This window comes from Lampetra planeri, chromosome 2 (genome assembly GCF_965212315.1).
Source record: "Lampetra planeri chromosome 2, kcLamPlan1.2.h2, whole genome shotgun sequence".
NCBI lineage: Eukaryota > Metazoa > Chordata > Hyperoartia > Petromyzontiformes > Petromyzontidae > Lampetra > Lampetra planeri.
The window spans coordinates 9993100-10020081 of NC_136108.1; the positions used below are offsets into that span (position 1 = coordinate 9993100).

The 26982-nt window shown below is 50.0% G+C and overlaps 1 protein-coding gene across 1 annotated transcript in view; it reads right to left on the reverse strand.

Moving 5' to 3' along the window:
• Positions 1-16712, reverse strand: part of LOC144727498 (striated muscle preferentially expressed protein kinase-like) — a 40046-nt gene extending 23334 nt beyond the window's left edge. The window contains exons 1-11 of the mRNA XM_078606374.1: positions 16663-16712; positions 11600-11712; positions 10664-10927; positions 9520-9678; positions 6769-6958; positions 5499-5893; positions 4678-4797; positions 3173-3277; positions 2268-2474; positions 1062-1185; positions 616-788 (exon numbers count right to left, since the gene is read on the reverse strand). Coding sequence (XP_078462500.1) covers positions 616-788; positions 1062-1185; positions 2268-2474; positions 3173-3277; positions 4678-4797; positions 5499-5893; positions 6769-6958; positions 9520-9678; positions 10664-10927; positions 11600-11712; positions 16663-16712 — 1900 coding nt within the window. The remainder of the gene's footprint in view (positions 1-615; positions 789-1061; positions 1186-2267; positions 2475-3172; positions 3278-4677; positions 4798-5498; positions 5894-6768; positions 6959-9519; positions 9679-10663; positions 10928-11599; positions 11713-16662) is intronic.
• Between the last annotated feature and the right edge of the window lie 10270 nt (positions 16713-26982).

Here is a 26982-nt window from a genome sequence, read left to right on the forward strand (position 1 = left end):
TATTCATGATATATTTGAATTATACTGTAATCCAATTAAACAATTCGCGATTTCCAGGCATTTAGCAATACGTTTATCTATTAAACTCGACTCGTATCCTCACAATCCACGCAATTGATTTTCTGTGTTTGAATCGATCACTTTCAACTTAGCCTAATGTTTCCTTCAAGCGAACAGACGGAACCAACACGATAGAAACAGAAATAACGACCGACAGAGACTACAAACAAGAAGAGCTCAACAGAATATACCAGGGGTGGGCAACTAAAATGACAAGAGGCATTTTTTCGAATTCGGTGAAAATTTAAATATTACAAGAGCCGCAATGCATAAGAATGACGTCACGAAGCAGCCCTTAAAGAGCCACGTGCAGCAATGCAGGAGCGGCAGGTTCCCGACCCCTGATATAGACAATACACAAGTGGCGCAAATGAGACCGTACATTGGGCATGAGCACATTCCCAGCGGCTTCAGCCAAGGCCGATTGCAATATTTCGTGATGCCCAAGGCCACATGAAACCGAGCTCAGGGGCGGCCGAGACACGAGTGGAGGAGGCACGTTGGGGTGTGGGCCACCCCCCCCCCCCCCCCGGGCTCACAGACAAGGTCACGCACCGGCCTGCGAGACCACGGCCGTGTAAGAGTCGGATCCGAACTCGCCACGCGCCGTGCACACCAGCTCCCCCAGCAGCTTGGCGCGAGCACGCGGCATCTCCAGCGCCCACGTGCCCCCGGGCCGAGAGCTCAGGCGCACCTCGCCCGAACTCTCGTCCACAGGGATGCCGTTCCTAAAAAAAATAAAAGTCACAAACGCGCTGCTTGCGCTCGCGGTGACGGCGAACGACAACACGGGCGAAGCGGCGCGCGTGATCGGATGTTGACGGTACAAAACGCGCGCACGGAAGGAGAATTTATCGATTGTAAATTAAGCGCTGGCTATGAATGTTGTAATTCACGATGAAGTGGAAAAAAGTAAAACAATGGTTGTAGATGTGATTCAGGATGTGGGTGAAGGTGTGAGTATGGATGGAAGCATTGAGGAGGGAGCGTTGTTCCTGCACCTTGTCCATGACACGGTCGCCTGCACATGGTTCAATCTGCACGTGATCTCCAGGGGTTCATTTTCCACCGCAAAAATCTCTTCATACTTCTTGACAAAGCGAGGAGGCTCATTGAGAAAGGGCTCTGTGGAGGAAGAACGAACAACTGTGAATACTGTCAGGGTGTCAATTTATTTTCACAGGCAGGTGCGGCAACTATTGTGTTGGTGGCCACACGTATCTGTGTGTGATAGTGAACAGCAAAATCTGACCCCCCCCTCCATTCCCTTTCCCCCTCTTTGGCAATGTGTTGTAGCCCTTACCACCATTCCCCTATATATATTTTGTATCATGTATTTCTAAAATTATGTATGCAGCCGCGACGTATTGGCTGCTCTGACTCACTTGAGTGTGAGCGTGTGAATAAACGATTCAAATATATGATATACTTGTGTGTGCTGGTAGATACCCACACTGTGTGCTGGTGGACACTCTTGTACGCAGACACGCACGTGGTGTGACTTTTTCCTTAACCGACTGTTGGGGCAAGTGTCGGCAAGGCACAAAAGGGGGTGGGTGGCCAGCACCACGCCAGACCACCTTTGTCTCCCCAGTGGCGATGTTTACACACCGCACCAATATACACATTTGAGGCTGAGTCGACCTAGGGGAGGCCCAGGACCCATTCAGATAATTGTTACTCGTGTTGGCCATGAGTGGGAATCAAAGCTCGGGTCGCCGGGTTCGTAGCGCAGCGCACTGACCCGTTAAACTATCGCCCCCACACACGCACACAAAAAACAAATATCCCCCGTATAGCCTTAACAGACTGTAGGGGCAAGTGCTGTTAGTGAGCACCTATGAAGGCCAGAACGGTACACGAGGGGGTGGGTGGCTAGCACCACGCCCGACCGCCTTTGTCTCCCTAGTGGCGATGTTTACACACCGCACCGGGTACTCATTTGAGGCTGAGTCGACCTAGGGGAGGCCCGGGACCGGTTCAGATAATCGTCACTGGTGTTGGCCGTGAGCGGGAATCAAACCCGGGTCGCCGGGTTCATAGTGCAGCGCGCAAACCGCTACACTACCACTCCCCACAACACACGCACACACGCACACACACACACACGGGTGCCGGTGTCCACTGTGCCCGCGTGTCCCCCACTTCCCCACCACCCCCACCACCCATCCCCACACCCCCCCCCCCCCCGTCGCTGCTGCCCTCACCGTGGGGCAGGAGGCAGGTGGGCGCCGAGGCGGGCGAGGGGCGGCTGCAGCCGTGCGGGCTCACGGTGAGCGCGCGGAAGAGGTAGTGCAGTCCCGGGCGCAGCGTGCGCACCGCGTGGCTCGTGCCCGGAACGTTGGACGCCACGACGATCCACTGGCTGCGGCCGACCACCTGGTACTGCAGCGCGTACGTCACGGAGCCCGGCTCTGCCGACGAAGCAGTGGCATTTGTGTTTAATTCGTTTTGCATTTTATCTTGAACGAGGAGGGGAAATATATTTATTTTTACGTACGTGTTCAATATCATGATATGAATAATAGTTTACTTATTTATCCAGGAAGCCACACTGAGTCATAGGACTCTTCTTTTCAGGAGGGTCCTGCCACATTGGGTTTTTATTTTCAGATATTTTCAGCCAACGCACACGAGCGGAAAGCACTTTATCCTCGTACGGATGATAACAGATGGGGATTTGTCCGCTTGCTGGCCTGCCATCTCCTGTAGAGCCAGGATATGGTACCTCCTCGACACCCACGGAAAGGGTGTTTCACAACATCCGTATGATGCACCAACCCTCGCCTCCACAGCGATGGATTACAGACATGCACCACCACCACCATCAAGCTGGAATCATCTAAGTCATAATAAAATAAAAATACCAATTCTCACACTGAAATATCAGTCAAACTGATGTTTCTTTATTTCTCGGAGCTGGAATTTAGCCAACATGAAGCCTAAACAAAATTTAAGAGTGGTTGCTCTTTCGTTGTCGATGCAATTCAGGGGGAAATGCGTTGTTGTTGCGTTTACCTTCACTACAGAAATACAACCATGGCGAATATTCATTTGACCCCATTGTCACGAATGAGGTGATGGAACGGACAGATGACGATGAGCGCCTGACCTGAGAAAGCCTGAAAGGCCTTGGGAGGTTTCCACGACAGCGTCACGGAGTCGGCAGTCACATCTGTGACAATCGGGGGTCCATCCGGAGGCCCGGGGGTGGCGTCTGCCGAGACACAGCGAGAGAGAGAGAGAGACAGACAGAGATGCGCGCCGTGACTTCAGGACCAACACACTTCTGCGGAACGTGGATGAACAGGGGGAAGCTCCCAAGGGAAGGCGAAGGGGGCATTGGCCTAAGTGACGCCACTGATCTGACTGCGTGCTCACACATTGGAGGGTTACTGAATCCCACTGTGAGGTTGAAGGATTATGGAACCCACACAATAAACAGCGCTCGTCTCGTAGCTAAGCACCTATACTGTGTACCCCAGCTGTCTGACAACAGTTTGAAGTCTAATGTATGATGATTTAAAAGATAATTAAAATTTTGGCCAGGTAAGGTTAAATTGTATGTGGGTGCTGGGTAGATTGTTGCTGTTGGTCTGTGGTTGTGATTGGTCTATGGGAGGACCATGATGGACGGCGATGGTTTGGGGAGGCCTTAATACAGCAGTGGATTGACCATGGCCGATGATGATGGATCCGCTATGGTGTTTTGGTGACCTCACAGCATTCATGCATATAAATGTGTGTGTGTGGTGTCACAGTGAAGTTCTAATTCAGTGTCTTTTCACGAATTGACGTTAAGAGTACGGTAGTTTTTTCTCATTCACGAAGTCTAAAGCTTGTGTCAGACGGTCTTTTGTGAGTATCCACAACAGCTGTTTGTGTTTCGAGGTGTTTCTTTTGAAAATGTTTTCACGTGGAATGAAATTGTTATTTAGATCATTAACTGAACGACAGACCTTAACCAAAAAGTATTACCAGTCCACGTTGAGAGTCGTGCAACAATTGGCCTTGGTCACATGCAATCACATTTAACAAAGTAACTTTTTACCACAATGTCAGAACACACATATATATAATACTGGCTATACACGGCAGCAACAGACAGTTTACAATTGTGATGAAAAAAAATGAATAGGCTATACCCTTCGCAGCAAACTGAAGTTTACAATTCTGCTACGTCAGTTAGGACAGCAAACGACAGATCTCCAAAAAGTATCATCGCGCGAGGCAACAGTGGATTGGTTACAATTGTCGGCCGTTACCACTTCCACGGGGAGATTGTCAAGAGTCGATAATTTTCGTTCTGTTGTGACTTCTGCTGATGCTGGTGATGCTGCTACTGTGACTGATGGTTGTGATGCTCTTGCTGGTGCTGATACTGCTGCTGGCATTGTTAATATAACTATAGCTACTGCTGCTGCTTCTGCTGCTGCTGCTGCTTGTGTTGGTATTGCTTGTGCTGAGATTTTACTTCTGCTGCTGCGACTATTGCTGCTGCTACTATTGCTGCTACTACCGCTGCTGGAATTGCTGCTGCTGGTGCTGCTCCTGCAGCTGTTGCGAGTGTTGCTACTGCTGCTGCTTGTGTCAGTGCCGGCCCGTGCCATGTCTTACCCACGACGTGCAAATGAGCGTGACAGAAGGCCCTCCCCGCGGAGTTTGACAGAATACACTTGTAAACGCCGGCGTCAGCCAGCTTTGCGGACTGAATGATGAGCCTGAACGTGCCATTCTCTATGCGAAAACAGAAGGCACAGCCAGCGGCTCCATTATGCGGGGTGTTCCTCGGGACAGGCAGGACACGGGGAACGTGGGATGGGAAACACATTGAGCACAAAACACCGTTCATCCGTTCGCAGCCCCTTGTTTGCACCTAGAGACGCATGCCAGAAGGGCGTTATTAATTGTTTACAGCAGTTGTAGGTACCGGGTATGACCACCACTCTGATGACATAATACTCACGTGTATCCAGGCGCAGAGTGTGCGAGGCGTCACACCGTCTAATAACACTTTTTTAAATGAAGAATATAAACTTGAAGCATTCGGATCCCGAGGAGTTGGGAAGTATCACCCTGCCTCCTGATAAAAAGTCCAAGTGCCTCACAGTTCCAGAGAATGTGGGTAACTGCTCATGTCTTGCTTGGGTCAGTAATGGGAATTAAACATTCCTGTGGGGGGTGGGTGAGTGGAGAGGACAACCACAATAATGTAGAGTTGGATGGACCACCCACCACCGACTGGAATTTAAAGTCAGTTGTGAGTTGGGTTCTCAAACCACGTATTCGCCTGGCCAGTCACACCCTCAACATAATCACTGTCATCATATCGAACGCAGAGGCATCAGTCCGGTTATCCCTTGCCGAATCACAAGTGACGGAGGCACGGAAAGCGTGTTGAGTGTGAGCGTCTGAGCGATCGGGTGGGCAGCCCTCACCCTCTTTGGACGTGACCCTGCCGCCCAGCGGGACCGGCTCGCCCTGCCGGAGCCAGGACACCTGCGGAGGGATGCGCGCCTGGCCCCGGCACTCGAGCACGGCGCAGCTTCCCTCCTGCACCGCCACGTCGCACAGTGGCTGCGAGAAGTCCGGGGCGGCCTTTGGGTCGCGGAGGAGAGGACCGGAGGGGGTCGAGGGGCGCGGGACCCCTGCCGACCGGGCGTCTCGAGCGGCCACCTTGCCGGACCTGGGCGGTGCCAGCCGCCGCGCGGAGTGACCTCGTGCCGTGGCTGAGTCTCGAGGCCCGTCCCGGTGAGACTCTACGTCGCCGTCCCTCTCCGCCTCGCCCAGCTCGGGCTCCTCGGCGATGGAGGGCATCATGTCGCGCTTGGATCTGCAAGGCATGGCAGAGATGCTCACGCCGCTTCTCCTGTGCGACGTCATCATCATGATCATCAGCCATGATCAATCCACTGCGGGATGAAGGTCTCCCCGTCATTGCGCTCTATCGGGCAGTGGTAACTGCTAATCTCAATTGCGAGGATTTCCAGTGGACTTTGCTCTCAGAATAAGTGTGGTGAGAATAAACAATTGTTAAAATGTTACCCTGATTGCGAACAGGAAAATAATGAACGTGTCCTCTATAAATGTGTAGAGTAAACCTATTAAGGAGGCAGACAATGAGTCTTCAGTTAAAATAAACTGCACTTTATGGACTCTATCCAATCACATGGCCCATGCTGATTTGAATAAGTAATTTAATCTGTTCATTGACCGAGCAGTAGCGCGTTTATAGCTTGTTACAGAAATTCACGGTTTGAGACCCACAGCCGCCCTGGTTAATACTGCAGGTGTATTTACCATAGAACATATACATGCTGCCTGCTTCATGCTGGACGTCAACACATCCCAAGACTATAAATAGAACGCAGTAAGCCCTGTGTGCCAGTGTCAGGGTCCAAAATTGCCATAGCTCCTTTGCCCCCAAAAGGCGTCACTCGCTTAACAATCGTTTCTATTCTATAATAATTCATCATAACGAGCAATTTCAATTTAGACCCATTTGTTCGCAAAACGAGCAAACGTTTGCTTAGCGAGCGGAGAGACCGATCGAAAAATGTGTCCCGTGGCAGCAGAGGGCGCACGGTGGCCCGCAAGCTGTGTTCACCAGCTCTCCTGTGCTGTGCCTGCGTGTTTAGTCGTGTGGGAGAACGGGGGCCTTGTGGTGGCACTGCGATGGGTGGGTGGGGGGAGGCTCAGTTGAATTACATGTTGGAGGCGTGCGGGGCCCGCGGCTCGCTGACGATGAGCGTGCAGGAGCAGCTGACCTCGCCGTGGGTGTTCGCCGCCGTCACCGTGTACTCGCCCTCGTCCTCGGCGGAGGCGTGCGGCACCGAGAGGCAGTGCAGCCCCTTCTCCGATGACACGCGCCGCCTCTCGCCGCTCTGCACTGGCCGGCCTGGGCAGAGTGCAGTGAAAAATGCTGCTGTTTCTACCAGTTAAGAGTTCATACTCTCAGTTCTTTCAGTAAAGTCACGTAGGTAAAAAAATTAAATTAAAATTAATAAAAATAAAATAATAAAATCTGACTGTGACGGTCCCACCTGATGACGGAGACTTGTGTTGCCTCCGAAACGTCGTGATTTTATTATTTTATTTGTATTAATTTTAATTTCTTTATTTTTACCTACGTGACTTTACCGAAAGAACTGAGAGTATGGATCCTTGCAGTCACAAAAGCTTCAAATCTAGAATCAGTTAAGAGTTGCCTTTATTTTACAGGTGATTTGGCGATGCTGCTGCTGTTGCATTGGCAGTGATGCACAAGCACAATTAACGAGCGGGAAACAAACTCAACACATGAATCAATAACACTGTGGCATGAACAAACAAAAAGTAGATGTTAATCTAGTCTAATTTGATGTTTATAGAGCGTCTTCACTCAAACCGCTTAACATAATATAATTCGCTCCAAGCCTGGGGCATGTCATTCAAACTCTGTTTTCTCGACAGACCTGTTCTTCACCTGAGGACGGCTGCTTGCGTTGTGGCCGAAACGTCGTGAAAATTATTTTAAAATGTTTTATTTTTATTATTTTATTATTTCCATTCTACGTGACTTTACCGAAAGAACCAAGAAGATAATATAATTATTTAGATGGCAGAGAGAGGGTACTTGGGGATCACGAAAGGGTTAGGGAAGGGACGGGAAGGGAGTGGAGGGGCGAGGGGAGGGAAGAGAATGGGCAATAGAGAAGAAGCTTTATGCGTTTTTGTCAATGGCCCTTCTTCACAGCATATAGAGAGACCAGAGTGATAGAGTGGCGTCTCTTTGTGCTGCGAAAGACAATTTTCTGCAATGCCACCTATTATTAAACTAAACTCTTTTTATTTCACCAGGTAAGGCTCGCTAAGCTATACATGTATATGTTTTTGGGGCCGTCCATAAATGACGTCACGCGATTTTGGACGATTTTTGACCCCCCCCCCCTCGTCAGACCCTTCCCTCAAATATGACGTCACAAAGCTCTGCCCCCGCCCCCCCCCAAAAAATATAAAACATGCTTCAAATCGCTTTAAACTATTGTCATTGTAGTGCGTATTTAATGTGGCGCTGTACTCTCATGTTGTAGGAAAAAACATTTATTATAAAGTCTATTTAATTAAGTAGAACGTGTTGTCTATATTTATTTAAAGTTGCGCATTTTGATGAGACGTCACATTTCTCAACCCCCCCCCCCCTCGTCACAAATGTCTGACCCCCCCCCCCCCCCTAGGTGCGTGACGTCATTTATGGACGGCCCCTAACTGCCTTTTGTGCTGAGTTTGTTGTCCTTCCCCCCGCACCACCGATTAACACGGTTGGCTACGTACGGTGCTAAAGAAGTTCAACATACGTACGTGACTGCTGGATAACCCTGTATTGATATGCGAATGTTGTGCTAATGCAACCATTGGGTTAACGGAGCGAGTGATACAGAGACAAAAGCCGACAAACACAATTCGACGATATTACAAAAAATATCGATTCGTGCATCGAATCACAAATCCGCACAAGTGACAAACCATCGAATGCCTGTGGGAACGGGTGGATCTGGACGTGCCGATGAGACGACACCGGCGTCGTGCATCCCTGTCCCACGCGGTGGTGATGACAGCTGTTCGGGTTAAAGGCCGCGGCTCCACGTGGGTGGCCACTGGGCTTCCTTGCATCGTTTATGCACCTGGCACATCCCCCCTCCCTTCCCTCCTCCGCCGAGTTGGATTTATTGTCACACGTCTGATGCGGTTATCTGGCTAGGCCACCTGAATGTGAAATTGTAGTTGACGACTGGCCATCTAGTTTGTACTGCATGTTCCGGCTCGTTTCTCAACCTGTGGTTAAGTTTAAGCTGGCGCTGTGCGCAATGGATAGGGATTGGGATTAGTTGAATGTTAGCGGCGATTGGTTGAGTGTTAGGGTTGTTGAAGTGATTGTTGGGTTGGTGGCGGTTACGAGTGGGGTTGGTTAGGGGCTAGTCGTGGACGTGGTGCGAGAGAGAAACGTTGGTGCAGAGGTGATGAGCCGATGACCATTCCATCATGACGCCATTCCATCGATCTCGACAGCTAAGCATGTTAGAGCCTGGATAGCGCTCTGGAGTGGCGACCACCGTGCATAAACCCGGTGTATTTGACGTGGTGGGCGATGTATGGGGCCGTGTAGCAAATGCACTGTTTTTGTGTTTAGTTGTCTTTCCCACGAACCTCTGATTAGCACGGTTGGCTACGTACGGCGCAAAAGAAGTTCCACATACATACATATCCACCCCCCCCCTCTTTCACCGACCCGCATTGGTCAGCGTGGTGACCAATTGGCCACAAATAACTCCCGACAACACAGCCGGCGTGTAGAGGTCACGCTCATCCAGCGGTGAGTGAATCAACACCGACTGCTGGGGTTATGAGTGGGTGGGGGGGGGGTTTTGGTTGGGTTTGAAGAGAACCTCTCCTCGCACACGTGGCCCCCCCGTTGCTCACCGTCTCGGAACCAAGTGACGGCGGGAGCCGGGGTCCCGCTCACGCGGCAGTCGAGGCGCGCGGGGCGCCCGTCCGCCACGTCGAGGCTCTCGGGCTTGCGCGTGAAGATGGGCAGCAGCGAGGGCCTCACCACGAGGCGGATGGAGCAGGTCTGCTCCTCTGCGCGTGCCGCGACCAGCGGACACGGACGAGTGGATAAAAGATTCGTTAACCTTTGGAATGGCACGAGCGACGCAACTGCTGTGCGCGGCTTTAAACTTTTGACAGCAGTGACGGTCGTCAATATATGTCGGGTTGTAAAGACTTAACTGGTGTATCGTCTGACCGACAGGTGCATCTATTACAAGTTCAATAATGCTGTTTGTTGCTGGCCGCTTGACTTCTGGGGTTGTCGGGACCTGCGCTGAGCAACTGAGATTTGTAAATATATATATACATTTGCATTCAGTAACGAATGGAAGTTTCCAAAATGCGCTCCAGTCGAGTATATTTATTTGTTTCGCAGAACAGCAAACTCTAGGCGGTATACGCCTTAATGCGTTACGCATGGCATTTAATGTGGACACATTTATTGGATACGCATTCGCAAAAGGAGTAAAGGTTTCGAAACCTAAGCAGGATTGGGCCTACATAGTGCTTGGATGGGTGACCATCATGCACATACTGTACAGGTTCGTCACACGGTGGTGGGAAGCAGAGGGCAGATCAGGAAATTAATTGTTGTTCTGTGCTCCCCGCTTTGAACAACCCGTAGCGACTAGCGTGGTGAAGTATGGTCAAAAAACCTCCACGATCGACACTGTAGTTTTGGATGGTGGGGGGGGGGGCTTATCCAGCAGTGGATTGTCAAAGGGCTGTATACCACTCAAGGCCGTCAATAGAGGGGTGCGGGGCCCGGGGAAAACCATGTGTGGGCCTCCTGACGCCTTCAAACGACACATCTGACACCGTGACGTCGAAGCGCGTAGCCCCCCCCCCCCCAAAGTGCGGGGCACGGGGCGGTCTCGCCCCGAATCGTCATACCCAAGAGACAGCTCTGAGATACCTGTACCCCGATTAAGATCCTGGAATGAAACGATCGGCCCTTACACACCTAGCACGTGTGTGCGTTTGGTAAGTTTAGAAGAAAGACAAAAATCGACACCTTTGGCGGTGCTGAGTCGGCACGTGTAAAATCCGCTGTCCTCCTCGTGCGCCGCCGGGAACACGAGGCGCGCCTTGCGGCCGTCGGAGCGCATGCGGCAGCCGAGCAGCGCCGGCTGCACCAGGCGGCCCGAGCGCCACCAGTCCACGTCCATGTCGGGCGGCCCCAGCAGGGAACACTCGAGCACCGCCTCCTCGCCGGCTCGGCTCGACACCTCTCGCGTGGCGCTCACCACCGCCAGCTGCTGCTGCTGCTGCTCGCCCACTGCACGGCACAGAAGGCGCGTGGGCAGAGATGCCAACCAGCATCAATCACCTCGAGCAGCGATGTGATCATGTTGGTGCACGTTGCTGCCGCTATTGTGTACCACCTGCGCGCAGGCTTTCGTGGATGTGACGCGCCGTAAGCTCTCCGGTGCTGCGGTACCGCGTGCTGTTCGGCACCACGTGTCACGACGTTTCGCTCGACGTGTTGCAAAAAAGCTCCCAGTAAGTGCGGCCAAACGTCGGGCATTGTTGAACAACACGCGGTACAATCCGAACAATATTGGAGGGCTGTACTCAAGACGATGTCTAATTGCTCGCGGGCCGTATGCGACCCGCGACTTTATTTCACGCGGTTCGCGGCTACACGAGTCCTAACACTTCTAAACGGTCCGCAATGTGTATCCGCCACTGCAAGCATTTTAGCCGCACTAATTGGGTACTTGAGGGGATTCTGTTCGACCTGGCAGCAACCGAAATTTAACCTTTAGCGCGCTCAATCACTTCTGTCCCTATAAGTTCAGTGACAAAAAAAGTGGCTGCACACGAGATGGACCGTTGCTTTGAATAGCTCCATGAGGGGAAGGCGACGGCGTGGGGAGACCTTCATCCAGCAGCAGATAGACCACTGACGGAGGCACGACGACATGCACACAGACACAGACGTTCTCACCTGAGCTCCCCGAACTACCTGCACCCCTGGGGATCGCGTTGCGTTGCGCCAAGGCGTCTCCGTTGGCCACAACTGCCAAGAACGGGCCCACTTTCCCGTCAGCCATAGCCGACCTGAAAACAACAATCACACAGTGAAAGCTGGATATAAGCACATCTAATATAAACAGTTTCGATATAAGCAACACATTATTACATTGCACTAGTGAGGGGGGGGGGGCAGGTTAAGGGCAAGTTCTGGGCAAGTTCTGATACAAGCACACTCCTTTGGATATGAGCATAGCTGGCCTTGCTTCCAAGGGGTTTGCTGATATCCTGCTACGTTTGTAACATCAACAACGCGAACAAAACCACTAACAACAAGACGGATGTGAGATGCGCATCGTGCTCACAGTTCCGCCACGTGAGCTGCTCTTTATATGGCCATCATCATCCTCGGCGCGCGTACCTTAAGGGTTACACACTGCTTTGGAATGTCCCTTCAGCCCACGTGTGGCTGTTGTGGATTTAAATTGCAGCCTAACACGGGAGGAGTGTGATCCTTTCGGTTTGCTCACAGACGGTATTCTTAGCCTTGACTGCAGGGGGTGTAGCGTAGAACATTGTAAACCATACACGTGCATGGCGTAAGTAAGTGCTGTTAGCAAGCACCTATTAAGGTTGGCAGGGCACGCAGCGCGTGGTATGTATGTATGTACGTCGAACTTATTTTGCACCGTACGCAGCCAACCGTGCCAATCGGAAGGACAACAAACTAAACACAAAACGTAGTTCTAAAGAAACGAGTTTTCAATATATATATTTAAAAGTGCAAGGCTCACAGCGGTTTCCTAATATCGGAAGGAAGAGCGTTCCAGACGGCCGCAATTCGAGCGCCTGAAAGCGTGCGTTGCGTTGGCGGTCTTCGTTCGATGGCCAGCCACACCTGACCGCTCTTTGCGCACGAAGCGAGCCATTTACTCATTTATCGGTGACAGCCACAATGAGTCGTCGGGGCTTGGATTTTATTTTGAGACGTTTTCAATCCATGGATGATGAGTGTTTATACAAAGTGAAAACCTACGCGCGCACAAGGGATGGGGGCAACACACAAGTGCCGATGTTTCAACTTCAGATGCCACTGCTTACTACTACTACGGAAGTGTTCGCGATTGTGCTGGTGAGCTCTGCCCATGTTTTTTATTTTACTTTTATTAATTTTAATTTGAGTTTTTTTACCTACGTGACTTTACCGAAAAAACCTAAGAGTCTGCCCATGTGTTCTCTGGTTGTTACCGCGTGTTGCTCCACGCGATGTTCGTCCGACCTTTTGCTTCACGTGTTGAGCAGATCGCACCCAGCGCGTGGAGCGAAACGTCGAAAGCACACAGTTAGATAACTACACACCCGCCACGAACTTAACACCCAATCCGCCGAGGTGAGGGCCCAGAAAACGTTCTGATATCGCTCGTGAGTGACTGAAAGCTAGCCCCGTGACCGCGAATCGCATTCAGGTCGACGTGTTCATAGCGCAGCGGCGGTGGCGCGCACGTGCGAATCGCTGCCCCACCGCTCCCCACTCACACACAGAGACCCCCCCGACCGCCCGCCCGCCCTCCCTCCCCGCCTCTGAGAGCTCTCAGTATGAGGGTCGCGCCGCCGCGATTTATTTCGGGTGGTGATGTCAGCGCCGTGTCCTGCGTCACGCCGAGTGACCCCAACTGCGTTCTAGCGGTAATGCTGACGCGGGTTGTTCGCCTGGCACGGTCGAAGTGGCGCGCCTGCGGGCCCGTATCGGTCTGGGCTAAAGCACACGTCGGATTGATATGTGGACACATGGGGGTGGAGTTCTGCTGATATTCGCGGGTTCTTCCAGCTGAAGTCAAATGTCTCTGTCTATCTCGATTTGAAGTTTTCGTGACTTGCAGGAATCCATACTCTTTGGTTCTTTCGGTAAAGTCACGTAGGTAGAAAAATCACAGATCACGACGTTTCGATCGCAACACGAGCAATCGTCATCAGGTGGGACAACCACAGCAAGAAAAAAACTGCTGAAGTAGGCGAGAGATCTGCCGTGGCACGAGGTTATATAGGCCTCGGCAGTAGGGGGGGGGGGGGAAGAAGAGGTGGGGGGGGGGGGGGCAGGAGGCGGGGAAGAAGGTGGACCCCGCAGTAGTACCCGGGTCACTCGAGTAAAGTGGACCACCGCAGCAGCACTGGAGAGGTCGGCTGCTGTATACGTCTCGAGTATTTGCTTGTATCCAGAATGATTCACGGCGACGCCTCATGAGTGTCTGTACGGTATTGCGTTGTATGTTGAACGGGGCACCTATACTAGATGGAGGGCTCCTGCCAATAACATCCGGTAATCCGGCAGTATATGTTTAGCAATTGTATATAATTATACACATTCAATGTCTATGGTGATGGAACCCGGCAAGGTCGGAACCGGTCCACAATTTGTTTTGCATAAACAAATGCAGCTTGATAATATTGGTCTGGAGAACTAAAAGGACTGAAACATATTTGTATGGATATGTTGAGGCATATAAATGAGTTATGTTTATATATGTGCTGCGACACGGCAGCGCTTAGGAAGTGACGGTTGGTGGATCGCCCTAAGATTTGTGAAACTCCGAAGCCCTCTGGGTTAAAGATGCGGCGAGGTGCGAGGCTGATTTGTACTTCAAAGGGAAATCCAAGAAAAGGCAACGCTAGCACCACGGAAAGTGGAACAGCCGCTTCGTGCCGAGTAGACCATCACGCCGTCCCCCCCCGGGGCTGAACTTTCTGCTGCGGAACGTCAGACAGGCAGACAGACTGGCGGAGACTCCTTCTCTTCCTGCGTCTTGGGAGCGAGTGGCGGCTGTTATCGCCCCGCGTTCGGTTCGCAACGATCAATCCTCGTCCAAACCCCTAAGGAGTCGATTCAATGTCACAACAACGGGGTCGAGATGCCGATGCAATCAGCATTTTTTTCTCGTTTTTACCGTCTCCTTCGTGGTGTTCCTTTTTAAATCCTTTATATTAAGTTCACTTGCTTGCTTGTGCGCTTACGACCGTGCAAATCTTTCGGTCGTTTTTTAACCCACTTCCCGTGATCCAATCGAGCTGACATTTTGCACACAGACTCGTTGTGCGTGACAATCTATTTTCGTGAAATTTTTTTTCCAAAATTTTCCACTTTTTAGGAAAAAAATAATTTCATATTTAATTTAAAATACCAATGTGATAAAAAACTCTTACTCAAGAAAAACAGAAATGAATAATAAAATGAAACCGATGCCACGCATATAAAGGATTTATAGTGAAAAACTTTGTTTTTACGGGTTAATTTTTTTTACAGATGTTTTACGTCTCGTTTTGTGGAGCGTCGCGCTATCTCACGCGCACGATGATGATGCAGTTGATCCGGAGCGTGAGGTTCATTTTATTTGGTGAAGTAATCGATGCATCGTAAGTTGCTGAGTGTTGATGTTTGAGTTTATTTTGACGGCCTGAACGTCAGACGTGTGCAGGTGGGGGGGGGGTTCATGTCACTATTCAGAGATGAACACACTGCCTTGCACTCACGATACAAATATAGGCGTAGAATTGTGCGTGTAATGATCGATTGTTTTCGTGTTATGCTAATTGTGGACGACGTTTTTCCTTGAGGCGTATGGTCATTACAGAACAAACTCTCGTTACGAACGAGACGGAACAAATTATAGTGACACCACACTCGAGATATTAGACGAACATATATATAAAACGAGGCAATAGAGACATTACAGGTGACACAATAAAATATATTTTTTTAAGTGAAAATTACTTCGAATATTCTCGTGATGAATGGCCATGTAATGACGCACAGATTTATAGACCAAGGCCGGTACTTGCGCTCCGCGAAAGAACCGATACGTCGCAGGATCCATTGTTTGCGTTTTCGCACGAACTATATTCATACGCTATGCAATGCCAATGTTGCAATTAGGTTAAAGGAGCGAACCAAAGTGTTGCAGACAACAACAACTCCACCACAGCCCAACACAAACGAGGAAGCACAAATGCGATCAATGGGATCAAGAGTAAAAATCATAGTAACGCAATTTGTTACACGCACAGATGGCGCGACACAGACACATAACTCAACACGTTCGTCTTTAACACTGTGGCCTTAAAAGGGAAACATATTTGAGGCAACGTTTCAGGCAATGGACCTTCATAGCACACGCATCAAGTGATTTATGTGCGACAAAGAAGAGTAAATGGCCAAAACGTCGCCGCATATTGTTTTTTCTTTTGAAGGCCCCGTGTTATTAACGATGGTGCTGACTTTGTGTGTGTGTGTGTTAGTTATGCTTGTGCACCACTGCCAACGCAGCAGGAGCAGCACCACCACCACCACCACCAAATAATTTGTACAAATTATAGATAATCTAGATTTGAAGCTTTCGTGACTGCCAGAATCCATACTCTTTGGTTCTTTCGGTAAAGTCACATAGGTGATGACGGACATGTGTATTACGCCCGAAACGTCGTGATTTATTTTATTTTATACCTACTTGACTTTACCGAAAGAACCAAAGAGTATAAATTATTCATCGATCTCGAACTCGGTGGGCGCGGGGCACAGACTCGCGGTGCCCCACGTGCCAGCCTGTAGGGCACGCGCCTGCAGCTCCCTCCTGACGAGGGGGTTACATCAGACCATGACAATGCTCAAACATCCCGAGTCGTGATGGAGGGGGGGGGGGTTCAGTGGTCACGTGCCAAATGCCCAGTGCTGTTTTGGTGAAATAACTACCTCGCCTGGTATACAGGAGGTTGTGGGTTCGAACCCGACCCTGACGTCTGCTGCTGTATATTTGGAGTTTGCGTGTCTCTTTCCTCGTTGTCGTGTGGATTTTTCTCCGGGTCCTCCGGTTTTCCCCTCCACATTTATAAACGTGCGTTTGGAGCATTTGGCTGTTATACACTTCCACGTGATAAGCCACTTCGTTGAGCTATAATTTGTGGCCAGGTCGCTTCTGAAAAAGAGCTATATAGCTCAGTGGGCCTTACCTGGTAAAATAAAACATAGTTTTAGTTTATAGTTCTCACCTGGGAGCGGGTGCCTTCCCGTTGAGTGCTCTGCTGCATCTCCCCTCCATGACCCCGCACTCCTTGTCCTGCTCTGAAGGCCGCTCCTGCAACATGTACGGTACAGAATCACGCGTTAGACCTTCGCCTGGGAAACCGTGAGGAGAGGGTCGAGATTGTAGAATTGTTTGAATTTGTTTTATTTAGACAGCAGAAGGTACAAAAAGTCCACTGCATACCGGGTTCATTCCTACATCCGACCATTGTTTATTGCTGCCATTTTCGATTTAAAGCTTTCGTGACTGCAGGGATTCATCTTCTTGGTTCTTTCGTTAAAGTCACGTAGAAGGGAAGTAATAAAATAATAAAAATAAAACATAATAAAATATTATATTATTTTATTATGTTTTAAATAATAATATATTATATTATTTTATTATGTTTTATTTTTATTATTTTATTACTTCCCTTCTACGTGACTTTACCGAAAGAACGAAGAAGATATTGCTGCCATATTTGAGGATTAAAGTTGGCTGAGGCGGTCTGTTAAACAGGGGAGAACAGCAAGAAGACAATGGCCGAGTTAAAGAGATTTCTCGACAGAAAGAGCGGTGCCTTCACACTGTAGGGATGTTTCATTTGTAAGGGATGGACACGAGGGGTGAATGGCAGATATGTAATCACAAAAAGAAGATTTAGCGATGTAAGGACTTCTCAGGGTAGCCCTTGAGGGACTGGCAAGCTCTGTCAACCATCTTGAGTTGTAGGTGTGCGCAGAGGTGTGGCCGTTGTGAGACGGGCGTGCTGTGGAGCGGTGTGAGAACACTGAAGAGGGGGCCGGACACCACTGCGCAGAGACGGCTGTGACGAACATCTTAACAGCAGATGTGTTTTAACTTAACAGCAAAGTTGTGCAACATTTTATTGGTTCTTTCGGTAAAGTCACGTAGAAGGGAAATGATAAAATAATAAAAAGAAAACATAATAAAATCATTATCACGACGTTTCGGCCACAACGCAAGCAGCCGTCCTCAGGTGAAGAACAGGTCTGTCGGGAAGACAGCGTGACTTTACAGAAAGAACCAAGAAGATGAATCCCTGCAGTCACGAAAACTTTAAATCGAAATTTGTGCAACATTGCCATTGTTAATAACGTTACAATTTAAGGTGTCCCCCCCCCTCCGTCGTTGCAGAGATCATAGTTTTGCGTGGTATGCTGACGCTTAACACGTGGCGGAGTAAAAGTGAGAGCTCGCGTTCATTCGTCACTTGAGCTCCCATCATGGACCAACTCACTCACTCACTCACGGACCATATCAAGAAGCGCAGTCACAGAGTGCGTACCACGAGAGAGGGCCCTCTCGTCCCCAGTTTCGCCCGGCCGCCGTGAGGCTATATCCAGCGGTCCCATCCAGACGCGCGTCGGCCTCGGAGTGCGCCCGGGGGGGGGGGCCTCTCGCTTCTCGTCTCGTCTCCTTTGGTCTCCTCTGCATCTCTCGCTTCTCTAAGCCGCCGAGTGTCCATCCTCTCTCTCTCTCGTGTTGCTATTGCGTTGTTTCTATCCGTCTGTCAGTGTGTGCCTCTGTCTGGCTGTGTCCGGCTCTGTCTGTCTGGCTCTGAGACAGTCTAAAAAAGTGGAGCGTGTTGATTGAGAGCAAAGAAAATGAGCAACGCTTTCCAACACGCGCTTGTCTTCGGAATTATTTAATTAGTAGTTATGGAATCTGACTGGTATCTGTCAAGGCAAATCGCACTTTGCGTTATTGCAAATGAGAGTACAGCATTTCATTTTGCTCTAGGGTTGTCTCCAAGTATTGTTCAACCCTTTGATCAATGTCAGGGTAAGTACCTAATAGTCAGGGTCCCTAAATGTCACTGGTAAGTCCCTGATAGCAGCGCGACTTTATACCGCGGGTTAGTTTATATTGGATCGCCTTTACGAGAGTTATAGTGCCCCCCCCCCGTTACGGACGCGTGCGACTTCAGTTGGAAACCCTTAACAATTAACAAATGGCGATCGTCCTCCTTCATGGACTCTAGAAAGGGTCATTATATATATTTTAAAGCGGTGTTAACGACAAGTGTGGTGAGTTTTTTTCGTATGAGTGATTGTATATCGCTCCCCAATGTAGTTCCTTTTATATATATGCAGTCGTCTTCGTTAAGAGTTCACGCGCAGATAGTGCTCACCGTGGGCACAACGGTGACTCTCCGAATGAGAGCCAGAGCACGTGGACGGGACTGGGGTCGAGACGAGTGTCAGCCATCCTGAGTCTACCTTGTGCGCGCATTCCTCATAGCGAGTCATCCATCCACTGCTGGATGAATCCGGACCCTCTCCCGTTACGCCGTCGCCATCTCTCACGTTCCTGCGATGCCACAACCAATCACACTCCTGCACACGTGAGCTGATCTCATTGCTCCGTCTCCGAAGTGGGCATCCTTTCTGGCGTAATTTCTCCTTCGGCTTGTCGTCCCATCGTCAGTGTCACCCATCGGTTATCATCCCTTCGAAGCCATGACGCGTCTGAACCCAAGTTTCTTAACAGTACAGGATTGGCGTTTGCACCTTATTTCATGCATTCGTTCGTCTGTCTGTCATTTGCAGAAATGCGTGCGTTGAGTGGATCCTATCACCGTGTGTCCTATTATAAATTCACACTGCAGAGCAATTTGTCAGTGCTTGGGTAGGTCTCGTCGTACGTTTAACTTCTCTCGCACCGTACGCAGCTCACCGTGCTAATCGGAGGTGTCAATGTGCTTGACTTGCCTAAATCTGGATTAACATGGCGCTTTAAATCCTTCATTACAACCGTGATACTCTCATACCAACTTACCCGCACCTGTATAGTCTGCGGGAAAGCACTGAGCAAAGGATTCCGTACATGACAAGCTGCTACGGTTATGTCTAGCCCTGTTTCAAGCCGCTGCTGGATAAGGGCTTTCCCGCGCCGTGTGGGTCATTGGACCAAACACGCTGGTCAGTGTTGGTTGGTGAAGACGGAGAGCGTAGACGTGGTAACATAGAAGTACCTACAGTACAACTATGTTTTTTTCAGCACTGCCCATCACTCAACTCGGAAACCGGTAACACCTGTTATGCACGGTGGTCGCCCATCCAGACACTATCCGCGCTCATCCCTGCTTAGCTTCCGGGATCAGACGACATCAGAGGCGCATTCTGGGCCATTTGGTTCGAGGCCACAATGGGAATGATGTCGTGAACGTCACCACGATGTTGAACACTTCACACAAATCTAAATACTTGACCCTATATGAGAGGGCAGGCGCTATTGTGAAATAATAGACGCAACGCATTAAAAGCATGGTCAGCCAAACAAACATTTGGGTTTGGTTGCTCTACGCATTCAGATTCACGCACGCGCAGTCGTTACTCAGGATTACAATCTTGAAGGATTCCCAATTTTCAAGATACCTAAGGACAAGGTCATCGAGCCGCTATCACCGCGATCCGCTTTGTGTTTCCTTGTCAGCCAGATGTATCTTCAAAAGGACGCTTCGGTCTCAATTGGCATTCGCCTGGTTCAAATGAAGGGTAACTTTCTGGCAATATAATTACATTATTTTGACAACTTTTGTTTCTATCCACTTCTGGATGAAGGCTTCCCCCACACCGTGCCGGTTATGGCGTAGTTGTTTCAACATACCGTGCCTCACAATTCTGGTTCGTTCAGTGTGGGGAAGGCAGCTCTCAGCACCGGTTCAGATATCACTCGCCAATGATGGAAGCCGTGGCCGGGAATCGAACTCAGGTTTGCCGGTTGCCTATTGCAATGAGCTAATCACTGCGCCACCGCTCCACCAGGTCTCTAATGATACCAACAACAACAGCCACAATAAATCGTTCCTATTATTACGCTGAACTCTCCCAGAGTGTTGTATTCACACGGCTCGCGTCGTTTGTCGGGTGCTGGAAAACTACAGTACTCGGGATTCCCAAGGACATAAATAATGAAATGAATCACAACACAGTCACGTGTTCACGATTGAAAGTTGCCGGCCAGAGGTTGCAATCGAGGATCCACTGCGACTTTTGAAATGACCACTGGCGACGCAGAGTCGAGACTGGTGCACGACTGACGTATTATGCAAACTGCAATCAGGTGCGAAGACGGAAGAGGGTGATGAGTTCCAGGATTTCGCGGTTGTTTGCGGGGTGTGAATGAGGAGGGGTGACGAGTTCGAGTGATGAGCTTCAGCACAGAGCGTGAGGCAGGGTGAGGGCTGGGGGCGTTGCGCGTCAAGGTCGACAAGGAAAGCCGATTCGCACGCCGAGACGAAGGTGAAGATGGGCGAGAGAATGAATGTCGATCATTCCGAAGATCACTGAAATAGCTTTAGAAGCGGCAAAGACAGGCGGCAGAGCGACTATGGAATCAACAGGCAAGGCAGGAGGACATGGTTGATTCGTAAATCAATAACTTGATGACGTCTTAACAATTTAGCGGGCATTTAAAGTCACGTTTTAGTTAGTTTTCACATTCACTATGTGCTCGTATCAGTCGACCGTAATATGAGCACGGTTAACGCTGGCTCAGTGATGATGACGACGACGATGACGATGGCCATGATGATGCACCGAGAGACTGCAGGAGCCCCCGGTAGAAGACGCTTGAGGGCGTCATGGGGACGTGCCCTGAGTGTGGCCCCAGGGGCAATCGCGTGGGGGCTCACGGCGCCGGGACGGAACGCGGCTCTCTGGGAGTCGGGGGTGGCTGGTGGGTGAAGAGCGGCTATTGAGCCTCGGACTCTGCTCTCTCGGGCTGAGCAAAGAGGCTGCCTGTCCGTGCGGACACAGCGCAAGGCAAATCTCAGCGCGTCAAAGAGAGTCAGCCGAAGGGTGTCAAAGAGAGTCCAGCCAAAGGGTGCTTTCCTCGCGAAGATGAGCCCCGAGATGAGGCGCTGATCTCCTTGTGTTACGACTTTTTATACGGGGTGATGGCAATTCCACATTTATATGGTGGGGACGAATAATTCCACGGGGGGGGGGGGGGGGAAACGCCGTTGACTTCCCACAAGGTGGTACTTATTTTACAGACCCTGAAATAACCAACGACGAAGTTTTAGACTCCCGACCGAAATTGAACTCGCAGCTTTCCCACTGCAAATCGCACGCGTTCTGAGTAAGCGCTCCGTCACCCGACACATCTGTATATGACGATGATAATAATAATGACAACGAAATAAATGCAAAAAATGTACAGCACTCAGTCAATCCACTGCTGGCGGATGAAGGCCTCGATACGCCGTGTCTGTTGTGGCCGGTTCTTTGGTGGGTGCAACCTAAGACGGGTCCAGCGATGACTCGCTGTTAATGTTAGCCGTGTCCCACTGCGCTCTCGCTCCATCCCCAAAATAAACAAACCCCACAATATTAATAATACTATCGATTTGAAAAGCGTTTCATCTACACTCGCATTTTAGCCGAGGTGTGTAAAGTAACAATGTAAAACAACAACCGCGCGCACACGCACGCGCCGTGCCACTCACGTGTTCAACTCGGCCGTTAGAAGACGCATTGGGGATTCCTCGCGAGCGGCGGCCGAATTTGGTGGGGAATCGCAGAGAAATCGAGCTGACCTCACGCGAGTGAGTTCACCAGGTCCGTCCGCCGCTCTTGGAGCACAGCAGCCCTCGGCCAAGGGGGTTCACGCGAGGAGAATCCGTGGCGTGCTCGCTTGTGAACACCGCTCGCCGGTGGTGCCACCACGCACGCAGACCGCGCGCGCACAACAATATCCTCCAGACCTCCTCCACCACCACCACACACCCACCCACCAACCACCTCCTCTGGGGTAAGCGAACGCGACCACATGGCGGCCGGGAGTAGGATGTTGCAGCGCTATCTTTAGCGCACCGCGAATAGCTCTCTTGCGTGAGCGACACACGGCGAGGTACAGTGCTCCGGCAGGGATGGTGTGCGCGCTGTGGCAAGGAGCCGCGCTCTCAGCCCAGTTTCCTACAGATTATCGGCGGGATTGCGTTTGCAGCCAATGACCACGTCATCGGGAATGTGCCCGATCTCGTCACATTTCACGAAGCTAAGCGCAGGAGTTGAGCCCGGGTAGCGCTTCGACGAGCCAGCAATCACTGTGCACAACACGGATTGCTATAGACTGCAGCAGGGCTATGTGGTAGGCAGCAGAGGGCAGTGCAGCAACATTCGCTTTGTTGTGCTGTACTTCCATGCTCCCGCGTCTGTGTCCCCCACTTTCGCTGAACCGCGCAGACCAGCGCGGTGATGTATCGTCAAATGAACCCCTGCGACCCGCACTGCGTGGGGGGACCCTCACACAGCAGCGGATTGACAAACGGGCTACGTGTGCATTGTTTCAAAAATCACGGATCGTTCTGGCCTGGTGACGCACGGCTTTGATTCAGTACTTTGGAGGCGAGGGTTGGTGGACCACAAAGATTTACGAAATTCTAAAACTCCGCTGAGTTGCCACTAGAAGTGGATTCGTGAACCGGTCGGAATGACATTTGAGTGTTATCCCCTCGTATGCGTGACGGATTTGTTTTTCCTAGCATCACGATTTTCTCCCACACGAAACTAAATGATTATTTTAAAAAAGGCATCCGAATGCAGGACCCTCCTGAAAATATTATCAGGCCTGATCGAAGCTTTACTGACAACATACGCTGGCTTGGAGGAGGCCCTCAAGCCAGCGGTGGATTGACCATGGCTGATGATGATTATGATGATGCTGCTGCAGCAAGGCACGAACACGTGGAGACGTTCTTCTCTTTATTTCAATCATCGGAGTGATGACAGTTATCACATAACTGCGCGTGAATTCCAAACGAACGGACACCACCAAACACAATTCGCCATGTGGAGAGAGACGGCGCCTTTGCGGTTTGTGCCCCCGGGGAATTGAATTCGTAAACTCTATAGCCGATGTCACCAGAGCTGTACAACCGAGTGCGCCTCAAAGTCACTTTGAGTCTTGTTTTGTCAAGAACGAAGTTCCAAACTTGTTTAGCGTAGAGCCGAATAACGCGAAACATCTGCCAGGCACTAACTCGGAACCGTTATAAATTCAACTTAGCGTGTGTATTTTTGTGCGAAATTTCCGCGTTACATACACGTAGCTGCAACCGTTGTTTGTTTTTTTTTATATTCTATGCTCTGTGAAACAATGTACGCAATTAGACATGTTATATATGGGTGAGAATGCATTACTGGCTGCTAGTGTATATATATATAACTGTAAGTCCTGCACTGATGTATCACTTTTTAAATGCAGCTCTCTGTGTCGCTCCACTGCTGGACGAAGGCCTCCCTCCACACCTCCGATTAACACGTTTGGCTGTATACGGTGCGAAAGAAGTTCCACAGACATATGCCGTACCCGTCGGTGGGTTGTTTGACCATATTTCCCCACGCTGGTCAGTGCGAGTTGGAAAAGGAAGGGTAGTGAACGGTGGAGTTTCTGGATATCCAGAAATGGTTGGTTCATAAATCACTCACCATTGACGTTTGCCTCGGATGGGAATATAACTAAGTGAGCCGGGTTCCTAGCGCAGTGCGCTAACCGCTGCTCCACCCCTGTGTGTCACTGACAGAGCCTCAATCCTACAGGATTCCTGTCTCTGCTAACGAGGCTCATGCTCGCACGATCGGAACCACACTCCTTCCCCGAACTGTGTGCAGTGAATGAACGGGTGATGACATATAGCTCGGCAGTAAATATTAATATTGTTTTTCCACGCATGCCCCGTTGAGCCTCAATACTGTCAGGGGTCGTTTGCATTGCGATGTTTGACCAATTCACATTTAAGTAATGAATACAATGTTATTTATTTATCGACAGGAAATCACCAATGAGTCTCAAGACTTTGTCAGGTTCATGCTGCATTGGGATGCTTGACCAAGTCCTTTTAAGAAAGTGTTTTGCTACGAGTGGGAGGAAACCGGAGTTTGATTTGCATCCCTTAAAAAAATCCACTGCTGGATGACGCGCCCTGTCAGCCATGGGGGCGGGGAGGGGGCCGCACGAGCCGGAGAAAATCTACGACGCGTACGAGGGGATAACACTCAACGCTTGTGATGTTGTCGTACTGTCATCTCGTAGCTACCTCGCAGCCAGTGTGCGCTTGGGAGTTTCATACATCTCTGCGCGATCCACCAGCCTTTGGCAGGAGGGCACCACGCTACCGGCAACTGCGCTATGAACCCGGCCACCTGAGTTCAACTACCGGCCACGGTTAAATGTCAGTGGCGGAGTGATATCTGAACCGGCCTTGCCGCCACCCCCCTCCCTCACCCCTTCACCCACCACTCATCAACTCGCACTGCCCGGCGTGGCTAAGTGTGGTCAAACACGCCATGTCATTGACACGGGGTGGGGAGGCCTTTGTGTGTGTTGGACTTCTTTCGCACCGTACGTAGCCAACCGTGATAATGGGAGGTGCGGGGAAGGGTAACAAACTAAACAACAAAAGCGGTTCTAAAGAAATGTCTTTTTAAACCTAGATGTAAAAGTGTATAGATGGCCGCAGAAGCACATTTGAAAGCGCGCGATGCAGTGACCGTCTTTGTTCGGTGGTTAGCTAAACGCCGCTGCGAGGATGACCGGAGTTCACGTCATGATGTATGTTCCTTGACGAGGTCAGCAACGTATTGTGGTTCACTTGTGGCAAGTACTTTGGATAAGCAAAAGGCTGTGTATGGAGACAAATTAAGTAACCCAGTCTTTGTACGTACGCGTTGAATATCTTTTCGGGTGAAGACGTCAGACCGTATGGCATCGAATTTCCTGGCTTCCATGCTCTTGTGGCTGGGTACGTCACGTTACGATTGCAAAATGCAGGCCTCGTTACTGGCGATGGTCGTGGATTCAACTCTTGCCCCCCACCCCCCACTTCAACCCAGCGCTCAATTCGTTTCTGCCAGTACGTTGTCATGCTGAAAAGCGATTAGCCGGTAACACACACTGTTGGCACCGAATGTGTTAAATCGCAAAACCCAACTTGTGACAGGTGCTGGCCACACAGCACAAAGCTCATTCCACTGACGATTCCAAGGACGAGGCTCAGTGGACGGTGCCATCGCGAAATGAAGACTTTGTTGTAGTGTTTTCAAGTGTTAAATACATGTGGAATATAGAGAGATAATCTCAAGATCTGGATGTAATATATCCCAAGAAGAGACTTGTTGAACAAAAAGTATTGAGACTTGCTGTCATAATTCATGGGTGAATATATAAGTATAGCTTTGTAAAATACTACTTGAGTCTGTAATGTGTTTATAATGCCTGTGTTGTAGATGACATTGCACATTTATTCTTATATATTTTATTCCTAATTTCACGTCTGATAAATAGTGTTTCATCTGCGTTGCTTCTTCTGCTCAGATGTACTTAGCTGTTTTTGTTGTTATGATAAGTTTCCTTTCATTGTTGTTTTAAGATGTTGTTTTCCTCCCAGGTCTCCCTTGATGGAGCCTTTCCGGCTGAATGTAAGACTCATTATTTGAAGGTTACGTTTGTAGTTTTGTAACTATATAGGTTGATAAAATATACCCCCCTCTCCTAATTTATCTCGACATAAAAGTTTAACAAATTTCAGTCCATCAGACAATTGGCTTTCACAAATCGACATAAATTGTTAAAACCAAAAAATTCTGGACCGATTTCGATCTTCATGTATAATTGCTTATTCATTTTGCTCGTTCTACCCATAATGCTCAACCACAACGCAAATTTTTTTTCAAAACTAGAATAAAACCTTTCGGTAAAGTCACGGAGGTAGAAAAAATAATAAAAGAAAACACGACGTTTCGGGCGCAACACAAGCGTCCGTCTTCAGGTGAGAAAAATTATCTGCTGTTGTGGCTTCATATAGGCACGAGAGGGGGGGGGGGAAGGAGTTTTGTCGAGTCGTTGCTGTAGGAGTTCACGGGGGAGAGGGGGGGAGGGTTTGTGGCGGGCAGGGACGGGTGGGGGGGGCTGGCACAGGGGGAAGAGGGGGAACCAGCGAGTATAGAATAAACCCATTCAACAGATTCACTCTTTGAAGTCACAAATAGTTGCTTGTGCTCTGCTGCTGTGCGTGTGCCGTGTCCCTCTGTGTGATTGCGGTTCTATAACTGTCGCCGTGTTTGTGTTCGTATTCATGTGTGATTGTGTAGTTGCGTTGGCTGTGTGGTTGTGGTTGCGAGGCCAGTCCGCAGAGCATCTCCGCGTGATGTATGATGCCACTGGCAGCAGCAGCAGCAGCAGCCACGCACGACTCACGTCAGAGTCGGCTGAGCGCTAAGAATATCCTGCCCTGGCTTAATTGTAGCAAGCTCTGCCTGGAGCTTTCCATGACAGC